Source organism: Aethalodelphis obliquidens, unplaced genomic scaffold, assembly GCF_003676395.1.
Source record: "Aethalodelphis obliquidens isolate GAN/ISIS:26980383/991018 unplaced genomic scaffold, ASM367639v1 scaffold18, whole genome shotgun sequence".
Lineage (NCBI taxonomy): Eukaryota > Metazoa > Chordata > Mammalia > Artiodactyla > Delphinidae > Aethalodelphis > Aethalodelphis obliquidens.
This window is the reverse complement of record NW_020837962.1, coordinates 27246322-27258461: the sequence shown is the minus strand read 5'-3', so window position 1 is coordinate 27258461 and position 12140 is coordinate 27246322. Positions and strand designations below refer to the sequence as shown.

Sequence of the window (12140 nt, the reverse complement as noted above, 5' to 3'; positions counted from 1 at the left end):
GCTGCTTTGAGTCTCTCACTGCTGGATCTCTTTTGAAAGACTCACCCAGGATATCTCTCATTCAGTTAAATTTAAGTCATCTGTTCAGAGACTTCAATGACACCTGCAAGACGCCTTCGCATTTGCCATATAAGGTTACATAATCATGAGAGGAATAGTCCATCACATTTGCCATACTCTGTTGGCTAGAAGCAAGCTGCAGGTCCTGACCGCACTAAGCGGGAGGGGATTGCACAGAGGCATGGACGTCAGGGGCAGGAGTCGTGATGGCCAGCTTGGAATTCGGCTTGCTACAGGTGGGCAAAATGTTGGGTTCCTGATGCAGTTGTTTAACTGACTAGCAATTGTCACTGAAGGTCTCTGTCAGTTCTCTCATCTGCAAAGGGGAGGAATATAATACTCATGACAGTGGTGCTGCCAAGACTGATGAGATAATATGTACGAATTATCTTACAATTCTCGGCACGTGGTTGGTTCTCTGTTGGTAGTAGTTAAAAGTATTATTGCTGTTGTTATTATTAATTATATTATTTGACTTTGCCTCTTTTAGTGATAGGAAACTTTCATCTCATTACAGTAATTTTTTCAGTTTTATTTTATTAGCTCAAAACTGTCAATAGTTACAGTTCATAACACATGAACTAGTTCATTGCTTTTTCTCCATTTCAAATATTAGTCTTATTGATATTTCGCATTTAACTGTGACATTAAAAGTAAAACCAATTTCCTCTACAAGTTGCCTCTTACTTTATTCTCTTATTTTGTTTTATGAACTATCTCTGGAGTACTAGATTTTCATATCACATTTTGTTTGTTTCTTTGTTTGCATTCTGTGCTTTTCTTCTAGATGCTTTACCTATCCATTTTTGGCTTTTCTACTGGGGTCTTTTCCCTTTCACTTAGAATGGGAACTATTACAAGAATAAGGATGTATATGTATGCAGGACTCCCTGCTTGCTAAGTGGAGATCTCAGTTTAATATCTCAGTTGATTGAACAGCAGCCCACTGAGAAAGGTATTGCTGGCGTTGGCATCTCTGTTTGACAGATAAGGATTCAAGGCACAGACATCTGTGGTAACTGGCTTAATAATGCATAGGTTACAAATGATAATTCTGAGAGACAACTTAAGTGTTCCGCCTTTTAGTTCTATGAAATTTGCACCATATTAAACATAGAATTTCTTAAATAAAGAAATCCAGATGTATCAACTTTCTCTTTTCTCTGCTGCTTGGTATTGATGACCTGGGCATCTCATTTCCTTGGACGTTTCCTACTCTGAGTTTCCATTGCAGGCTGGGAAAAAAAGAGAAGAATCGAGGCTAGGGAACAAAGACAACAAGAGACCAGGTGAAACAGGGTGCAAGGACTTTTTGAGAGGTATACTAAATACATTTTCACTCCCTCAGAAGTGGAATCAAGTTAAGGAACAAAGAGTCTATTTTGTCTGCTTCTCTTTAAAATAAAACACTTCATTAACTGACTCTAAAGTTGTTTTATTTAAACATTGGACATTTTAGGGGGGTTGGCAGTCAATAAAACATATTAATGTCTTCTACTTTTGGGAAATTGAGGTTGAACATCTTAATGAATATACCACACGGGGAGGTATACATACCCAGCCATTAATATCTTCCCTGTGTAATGTTTATGACTGTAATCGCTGCTCTGATTATATATTGTGTGAACTTGAAGCACGTTATTATAATGGGTGACAAATGGAATTTGGTTACAATGCACAGAAATTGCTATCCTGGAAGAGGGTTGCGTTTTAAATCGTATTCTTTCTTGAGTTTTCAGTGCATTTCATGGATCATCTACTTCACAGTGTGTTGGTGGCTGATGGATTGAAATCCTTCTGCTGAATAGTAAACATCAGAGATAATTTCGTCTTCCCTTAGCTCCTCTGTCTCAGTTTTCTCATCATTCATTCAAACTATCAAAAGTAAATCCCTGATTACTGTTAATTCACTTTTGTCCATACTGACCTAGAGACACATCTGTCCACACTTCAGGGCATGCATCGGGGGTCCTAGGAATGTGGTCTCCAAGCTTTGCAGGGGCCATTGTGGGCCTTGGAAATAAAGGGTTTCTGTTAGTTCATTCTTCCTTTGCTGGTTCAGGTAGCCCACAGGGCTTTGGGCACCCCAATACCCTTTCCTTGTTGGATGGGCTTAGAGGCAAGAGAGAACAAATTTCCTCCTTTCACTTTTCTAAATGTCTCTAATGTTATGAAGTGTAACACAAAAGATATATAGTGTAGCATTTTCAACAAAAATAAAACAATTTCAATGATTGCTTGAATTTCTGAATAGAGGCATTTATTCTACAGAGTAAAATTTAATGCTAAGGACACATTAGAATAGGAGTTAGTGGCATTTGTCATTCGATAGTTTATGTTTAATTAAGTCAAATCTGAGCCTAGGTTATTCACCATTAGGCACACTTTTGCATTCAGTAGGTATAAAATTTTTATTTGACAGTTCCCTATATAAAGAAATGACTGTTTTAAGTTCGTCATACAACATAGTATAAGTAGTGTGTAGTTTTATCAATCATGTTCATCTAAAAAGCCTTATGATAACAACCCTATGAATTAGTACATCAGTGCTTTTCAGTATGCTCCATGGACCAGTGGCAACAGCATCACCTGAGAGATGCAGATCCTCAGGCCTGTCCCAGTCCCACTGAACCAGAAACTCTGATGGATTGTGCTCAGCCAATTTATGTTTTAACAGGTATTCTAGGTGACTCCAGTGCAGCCTTTGAGAACCACTGATATAGAAAGTATTATCATACTCATTTTATAGATGATACAATTGATGCTAAGTGTGGTCTGATAATTGGCCAAATACATGACTAGTTAATTTTAGGGCCCTTCCTCAAACCCAGGTTTTCCACTTAAAAGTCACGGGCCCTCCCTTTCTTAAAGAAAAGAGTAAAGGAATAGTAAATCCCGTAAACTGGAAAACAGTAACTCTTAAATGAATTGAGAAAGGGACCATTTTCCTGCTTTCTCATCATGCAAGTGGGATGTTAAAACTATTAACACAAGAAAATTAACCTAGAAAAGTTTTAATGACACAAGTAACATTTTTGTGGTCCCATGCATTGAGTTCCTCATTTTCTTTTTAGTGGAGGAGCGAATAGGATGTAGTTAAGTCCCCGAGGGGTGGCTGTTGTGTGTTAAAAGAAGTGGGAGACTATTTTAATCATGGCTTTCTAACCGAATGAGTCCGTGGATAGATTTCCACCTGGGTCTTTCCTATGCCACATTACCCACGCTGAGAGTGCCCTGCGGTGGTTTTCCTGCACGCACGATTTTACACGTGCTCCAGAGTCGCTGTGGTATCAGAATGAAAACCTAGGGCAGCTGGCGCTAACTACCCCCCTGTGACTTGGGAAATGAATGTTTCCTCTTGAGCTGAAAGTAGAAAACAGCGTTCATGATCTGTAATAGAAAAGTCTATAGAATGCTGCCTGCTAAGGTCTATTTCCTTGTGAACTCAGTTTGGGCTTTGTGTATAAAAACAAATAAGTAAAGTTTAAGTCTATTGTTTATTCAACTGGAATTTCCTTGAATAGAAAATGTTATACAATTAGGTAAATGTACCGTGTATGTGTGCGTGATTTTTATTCTGCATATATAAAAGAACATCATGCCACATTTATGGAAAAGTGCGTCAAACCATCAAACATACATGCCAGTGTTTTATGAATAATTACAAAGAGGACGTGCAGATAACGACTGCTAAGTTCAGAAGTGACTGATAACTCTCCATGCGCTTCTGCTGTGTGTCCAGAGTGACTTGTTTTCTGCACAGGACTCCTGACTCTGTGCATTTGTAACTGCTGTTTCCTCTCCCTGGAACCCTCCCCACCAAACACACAGAATTATAAGGCTGGCAAACTCCTTTTCCTCCTCGCGCGTCAGCTGGAAAGATGCCATAGCCCTTTGTAGTCCACGTCTGCAGTGCACTTTGAAATGTCTCCTTTAGAGTGTAATCATTAGCTTTGTGCATGAGCTCCTCTTTGTATTTTGAGCTATCATTCCTCAGTACCTAGCCTGTACCTAACACATTGCAGCATTCAATAAGTAATGCTCGACTGAATTAATGACTGGTATTTCCACTTGGATAAAGCCCTCAAGCCAGCATCTCCAAAATGCAGTATCATTTTGCCCAAACTTCCAAGCCCCAGCGAGGAAGCTGGAACCCCTAGAGCTGTAGATGCCTCCTGTCTTTCCTTTAGTCAATTCTACCTCCTTATCATCACTCTCATCTTTGTCCCCAATACCTCTACCCTCATTTGGTCTCCTGTCTTTTAACACTCTACTCAGTTCTGGTCTTCTAGATTAAGCTTCTTCAAGCTTGGTTCTCTTCCTGTTAACTCCTCTTTCAACAAATGTTTTTGCTGCCATTGCCATGGAGATGAAGAAACCTGGGCCAAATGCTCCACCTCTTCACATCTGAATGCTTTGTATGCATTTGCCGCAGTGAGGCCTTGAGTCCAGCAGTTGATACCATTGGTTTCTAACACTCACTAGGTGACCTTTGATATTGTGGATGGTGCGTCCTTGGGGGAACCATGGCACCTGCTACTCTGTCTTGCAGGATCCTTGCTGGGTTGCTACCTGTCACACCCCAGGGTTTAGGAGGGTTTCCACAGAGTCATGCACAATAGAGAATGGGTTAAGGAATTCACTAAAATGGGGGAAAGCAAACTTACAAGGCCAGTGTGAGCTAAAGAAGAGAAGGTGCTGTTTCCTGTCCTCCTGCAGCCCACGGAGAGGTATGCGGGGCCAGGTGTTCTATTGGACCTGCTGTGTGGTTTGCACCCCAGTGGAGAGATTCCATCTCATCTTTGACCCTTATTATGCTGCAATCATGAAATCAACCTTAGGCTCAGGAAAATAATCAGACCATTTTGCACCAAACATTTGGAATCAGGGGCAGCTGTTTGAAGGAATTGTCTGGGAACCCATGGCGCCAGTCCTTGTAGATGTTGGGGCCTATGAGAAATTATAGCCACTCCTGTCCAGATGCAGTTCCTCCCGCTGGGAGATGGGAGTAGATGCCTGAATCCCACTGGCTCCTTCTCTAGAAAACAGGTTGGATGGCTCTGCTTATTGCACCACAGTCTCATCTGGCTGGTGGCAGAGTTCACCGGATAACTCGGTGACGTGTGTGTCCCAAATTTCATGGCTCAGTGACCTTAGCCAGACTTTCAATGTTTCCATCCTTTTGCCCAAATCCCTTTCTGGTCTCATCTCCCATGATTTTTCTTCATATGTTCAGCATATGGAATTCTGAATGTCGGCCATGTGGATCCCCTCCCCCACTGCCACTGTGCCTTCCCTTGTGGTCTTCCTCACTCTTGGATGCCCCCTTATCCCCCTCTTCTTCCCACCCGCTTCCCATGCATTATTCTCCTGCTCTGAGCACTAAGGGCCATGAAGACCTCAAGGTTCTGCCCGAACCTCTGGTCCTCTCTTGTCTGGATATTTGCTCATGTGGTACACTCCAGCTGGGTGAGCCCCTTCCCTCCCCACTTCTCTGTGCTCCACAGACTTTTTTCTGAGCCTCTCAGGGAAAAATGATCTTTTCTCTGTTGACCGCACCCCCCCCCCCACCCCAGCAGTTAACTTTAAAGTTGGCATTAGCATGCTCTCCCTTGTCTTATGCGTACACTTTACTCCACAGGTCCCTCCAGAGAAGCAGCCATATTTTTTTTTTTTTGTGGTACGCGGGCCTCTCACTGTTGTGGCCTCTCCCGTTGCGGAGCACAGGCTCCGGACGCGCAGGCTTAGCAGCCATGGCTCACGGGCCCAGCCGCTCCGCGGCATGTGGGATCTTCCCGGACCGGGCACGAACCCGTGTCTCCTGCATCGGCAGGCGGACTCTCAACCACTGTGCCACCAGGGAAGCCCCTATGCAGCCATATCTTACATGTCTTGTACCCTAGAGTAACTTGCATGTTATAGGTGTTCAATAATATATAGTGAATAAATGAAAAGATCAGGGCATAAGGGATGTGTGCAAAAGGCTGGGGTGCAGGTAGGGGAGGCAGGTCTGCGTCTTTACCTTGGCCAGGTGGGCTGGGTATCCTGTGAGCTGAGGGGAGCACCTCCTTCCTCTTCCCCATCCTAATCCCCCACCCCGCTCACAAATCCTCACCTACACTCAGAGTGACTCTCAGGATTATTTTTCAACAAGGGAACAGGAAGGCCTGATTCATCATGACTTAGGAATGGCTTGTACGATAGGCTGGAGACCCAAACCACACATATTATACATTTCAAAATGTATTATGACATATATATATATAAAACTGAAGAACTAGCAGGTAGCTATCTTTTTGTTTCCATTCCAATTCGATCGATAGGCAATGCATGTAAGAGGAAAAATATCCCAACCGCAGAGAAATTTTCAGGCAAGTCTTAAGATAATATTATTTTTTAAAGTGATGTCAATGCTATAAAACAAAGAAAAAAGATCTGTGTGTATGCTTAACGATTTCACATTTTTGCCTTCCAGGAGACGGAGCTGTTAGATCTCAGCCTTGTCAAAGATGCCAGATGTGGGAAACACGCCAAGGCTCCCAAGGTAGGAAGTGGAGTGTAGTATGCACACCAGCTGCTGCCTTGATTATTTAGCTGTGTCCTGGTATCAATTAGTTGAAAGTTTCTCTGTTGTAGATGTTATAAAACGCAATAAAACAGCCAGTCCTTTCAGAGACCAGTATGCTCTAAACACTACCATGTTTGTTAAAAGACGGAAACAACGAGCAAATATAGAGGCAGTTGGACATGGGGCTTGCTTTATGCCCTCGAATCTTATTTTTGTTTTGGAAAAAAAAACAAACAATGCCAAAGTTACTGGGTAATTCTAAATATTCAAAACGTGCTTAAAAGTATTTGAAAAATTCCTTGAGCCTCGTGAGCATACGTGGACTAACCTTTTAGACAGATAAGCAAGACCCTTTAGCTCAAATGCTTTGCAGTTGGAATCATTCCATCCATGAAGCCAGAGAGTGTCAGATCTTTCTGCAAATGTTCCTAGTGAACACCCGCAGACTTTGGGATCAGTTATGTGGAATGTCAACTAGCTTGGGTTTGAAAAACTTACTGAAGAAATATCTAAAGCAGTGTTTGCAGTTTATTTAGTTTTGGAAGATGGTTTGAAAATGTTGACTATGGGACTTCCCTGGCTGTCCAGTGGTTAAGACTCTGTGCTTCCACTGCAGGGGGCATGGGTTCATTCCCTGGTCTGGTAACTAAGATCCCGCATGCCATGCGGTATGGCCAAAAAAAATTATTGAATAAAACATACATATATTTTAAAAATTTAGATTGTCTGGTAGGGTATAGTAGCAAGATGTGTTGACTTGCCATCAAAGTGGGAAACTACTCTTTACTCTATTTAAATTTTAATACTTTAAAGACTTCTTCTGTAGCACAGAGAATATTGGCAAATAGGGAAGTACAGGTGCCATTCAGGGACTCTTGCCTCCTTCCATAATTGATATAAAACTAGCGATTTTCTATTTGAGTATCTACCTGCAACTTTTGTTTTATTCCTTAAAAAGTCAAAACACTTTCTTTGACATCAAAAATTAGCTGTTGCTGTGGAGATGCAGGAAGGGAAAAAGTCACCTACAATGATTATTCTTCAGATACCTAACAGTGCAGTAGTTGCTGGCAAATTTTGTCATAGAGCAAACAGGCAAATACTGCTTTTATTGCTGAAGGGGTTAAGATGATCTACAGGAAAATGTGGAAAATGAAAAGAGAAAAATCAGAATTATTTTCAAGAGGGTTTCTATAGGTGTTTCATGTGAAAACGGCCCATTATTTACATTCATCTCTTAGTAATACAATGATATTTCATTGGTTTGGTCTTTCGGTTTTGTATCAAGCTTATCATCATTAATGCTTTGTTGATGATTCAAAATTGTTCAATTTTCAGGGTAGAAAACAAAGTTTTTTCTTCTTCTCTCAACAACATTTCAGCCAGGTTTCATGTAAGCCTGTTATTGATAGTTCTGAGAACTATATTGATAACAGTTATGAAGTTTGTCTTTCAACGCAAGTTTATTGGCCTAACTTGAAGTTTCATTGTCAGTATTGGTTAAAGACCGTTGCCTACCCTCTATCAGACCCCCTTTGTTTCTGGACTTAGGGAATTCAAGTCAATTCTTCTGACACATGGAGACTTGCTTTCAAGCTTGACTCTTTTACTGCAGCCCACAGCCTGCTTATCAGTTAAGTGTTTCATTTATGTACGTGGTTTGATAAATGTCTGTTGAATGATGAGAAATGAACAGAACTAGGGTGTGTACTCTGCTCAGTTGATAAACCACTATTAGATTCTAAAAGGCTTCTATTGAGGACAGATTTCAACACTCAGAGTGCTCTGGCTTTTACTGTTTTTTTCCACTAAGATTTGCTTTCTCTGTGGATTATCCATGTTCTTGTTTTTTTTTTTTTTTTTCACTTCCTATTCCCTGCTGGGGTTCAAGCACCTCAATCTATTTTAATATTTTCAAAGCCGGATTCTGTCACATGTTACCTGTGTGAAATTCCTGTGACTTCTTCCTCGCTGGCTAAATAGTGATAATACTCATACTAATGCTACTAATAATAAATGCCTACTTCATATCATTGCTGTAAGGATTAAATAAAATAATTCATTGGCAAAGATTTAGCAGAGAAGTTCTCAAATTTAAGAGCTTGTAGAATTACCTGGAGAGCTTTCAAAAAAGGCTGATCCTTGTTGTCTACTTCCAGAGATGCTACAAGAATCTAATTAAATGTGCAATGTGGCATCAGGGTTTTGAAAAGTAAATTTGCCACAGAATTTGAACACTGCTGCCTGAACTCATCACCACTATATAGTAAGCACCCATTCAGTAGTAGCCACTGTTGTTGGTATTATCATCATTATTTTTGTATTTATTATTATTAAAATCACAATCAGATTTGCAAGAAGTCAGATTCATTTCACTCAGCTTGAAAAAGTTGATGTTATAAAGAAAGATTGGAGCAGGGGCTTGGCTGAAAGGGGCTTGGTGGATGGACAGGCAAGAAAGAAGTAGGTATTAATGCCAGTTCTAAAGTCTTCAAGTTACAAAAGAAAACCTTGGCTTGAACTGGATAAATAAAAAGATAATTTATTAAAAAATGATTGGAACGTATTGAACAATTCAGTGGAATTTCTGGGTTTAGATGAAGTCGCATTCAGCTGCTCAAAAAATTGTCACCAAAGAATAGGTGCCTCTTTCTCTCACCAAACTGGCTTCCAAGGTGCTGGAAGGGATTCCCTTTCCATCCTCAGGGTCCCCATGGTGGCCACCTCTGCACACCATCCCTGGCAGCTCCCAGCTTCCCATGTGGCAGCAGTTCTATGTGGCAGGGACCAAAAGAGAAGCTAGTTTCCTCCAGAGTATTCCAGAATGATTGCAGCATAGCCACCTCATAGAAGGGGGCATATGGACCGGAGGAGGAAAACTAAATAAGAGGGGACCATTGTGTTGGCTAGAACAGAAGCAGCAGGACAATTACAAAGTGTAAAGACACCAACCAGTATGGAGTGAGAAAAGCTTGGGAACTTAGGACAAGAAGGCAATGTAATATGAAGACAGATTGAGTGGAGGACTTTCTGCGGGGGCTTATAGATCAGAGAGGAAGGCGGAACATGTGTGGAGCAGATACTATTTATCAAAACACCCAGGCACCCTGCAAATATTTATCTGTGTATTCATATTATTTTTGTTTTTCACAGCATCTCATTATATAAAAATTCACAATCTAGTTGAAGATGAACTGTTTTCTATGCCTGCTGTGATTTGAAATAACATTTATAGGACATGAAAAAGCTTCTACGTGTTGCCCCGTTAATGAATTTTAAATGTAGACTCCCAACGCAATGCATACGATTCCAGATCTGCTTTTCTGTACACAGCTTTTGTTCAAGTTACCAGTTTTGAAATTTCTCACTGGAGAGAAATTGGGAGATTTTTATCCAAAAGGAAAAATCACACTAAAAAAATCTTATCCTTTGAAATCTAAAATGTATTTATGTTTCCTTTCTTGCTCTCTCCTTTGTCTCCCCTTCCACCTTCCCTACCTTGCCATCCCCCCTCCCGCCCCCAGGTTTATGAAGCACATGTAAAGAGAAAGGTTCTGTGTTATATACATCTTGTCTATGCCATATACACATGCTCTCTGGATCTTCATTTCAACAGGATCTTTGCTTTTTAAAGGAGTGTTTATCACTGTGGTTTCTGATCTGTTAGTGGCATAGCATTAATAAAATGAATTAGGCCTAACTAGAATGAAAAATATCAGTGTCTTGTGCAGAGCAAGTTTTCTGATACTTTTTTTTGTGTGTGTGAGTGTATGTTCTAGAACACAACAAGAAGTGTATTTTTTCTATAGGCTATCCCAGAAAGTTTTCAGCAGCATTTCTGATAAAGATAGTTTCTTTATCTTCAGGATTCTTAGGAATTATTTCATCCTTAGGAATGTTGAAAAGTAGATGGGACTAAGAAAGTGGAGATGTGGTTTTGGGTGCCCACTCTGCCATTAATGAGCTTAAGTTGTTCTTTCTATCTGTGCCTCTACTTCCTCATCTATGAAATGGGTGTTGGAGGAGCACAGGATTTTAGGTGTGTAAGTCTTGTTAAGTATTGATTCCAGCTTTTAAGGGCAGTTAATCAAGCCAAGGCACTCCATCTTACAGATTATAAAACATGTCCAGCAGGTTTACATGACCTAAAACTTCTTACTTTGGTCATAGCAAATCAGGTGAACTTAAGAAAAAAAGTCAGGTAACATTTGAACCAAGATAAGGTCTTATGCAAACAAAAAGAAAAGAAAAGAAGAAAGACATGTCAAATTTTTCATGTGAACTTCTTGAAAGTTCTAGGTTTGCTTTGGATTCCTGAGGGAGTAATACCACAGTTACAGAGGCCCTCCCAGGTTTTAGTCCATGATCAGGTCTCCATATGCATGCAGCAGTATCACTGAAAAATATGTCTATGGTAGTACTTTCAACCTGTATTTTGTGCAAAGAAAACTGCTTCTTTTGCTTAACTGACAATTACCTAGTTCCTCCTATCAGTAAAAGGCAGTGTATTTCAAGTGTGTGATATTAATTTGAACACAGATACCTTGTATATATCCAGGTCACAATTAAATTCTAGGTGGTACAGGTACTCCCTACTTTTCGAAAGTTCACTTTACACCACTGCGTTTTTTTCGAAAGGCCTACATTAGTATGTGTTTTAGCTAAATGAAAGAAATCTGAAGAGGATTTTCACTTTTACAAAACATGGCGAAAAGCAGAAAAATAGCATTCAGCTTTTGTTTGCGGCGGAAGAGCGCTTATAGAGGTAAGCCTTGAGCGGGGCACCACCAAGCTCCTTTCCTGGGAACGGTACTCAGCATCAAGCCACCCCAGCTTTGTGCCGTGTCTGTGAGCATCTGTGCTTTTTCTCAGTTTATTTTGTGCCTCCCTTAGCAAGATGTGCCCTAAGGTAATTGCTTCTTCACTTTATGCCATTTCAGCTTGTGAAAACTCTTACAGGGATGCTCTTCTTTTCGATAATGGGGGAAATCTGTATATAATATCACCACAATCACTTAAGGTAGATTAGAGTAAAACTAAATTTTAAAAGCTGATCAGGTTTTGTTTTCCTAATCCTTATATAAAAATGATGGCTTTTCAATTTCATCATTGTTTTGACAAATGGACATTGAGTATCTGTTTCTGCCAGGCACTGTTCTGGGCACTAGGAAAACAGCAATGAACAAAAAAGACAAATAACTCTGTTCTCATCTAACATTCCTTTTCGGAGTAGGGAAGAGGTGGTAGTGGTAAACTGACTTTCAAAAAAAGAGAGAGAAAGAAAGAAAAAGGAAGGAAGGAAGGAAGGGAGGGAGGGGAGAAAGAAGGAAGGAAGGAAGGAGGGAGGGAGGGAGATGGAGGGGAGGAAGGAAGGAGGGAAGGAGGGAAGGAAGGAAGGAGGGAAGGAAGGAAGGAAAGAAGGAAGGAAAGAAGGAAGGAAGGGAGATGGAGGGAAGGAGGGAAGGAAATCCCTGGTTTGTTGTGTTTCCTGGTTTCCTTTGGGTGAATATTC

The 12140-nt window shown here is 40.7% G+C and overlaps 1 protein-coding gene across 1 annotated transcript in view; it reads left to right on the top strand.

Moving 5' to 3' along the window:
- PLCB1 (phospholipase C beta 1) overlaps nucleotides 1–12140 on the top strand; it is a 681896-nt gene that overhangs the window by 226696 nt on the left and 443060 nt on the right. Inside the window, exon 3 of the mRNA XM_027118192.1 lies at nucleotides 6536–6604. Within this exon, the coding sequence (XP_026973993.1) occupies nucleotides 6536–6604 (69 nt within the window). The remainder of the gene's footprint in view (nucleotides 1–6535; nucleotides 6605–12140) is intronic.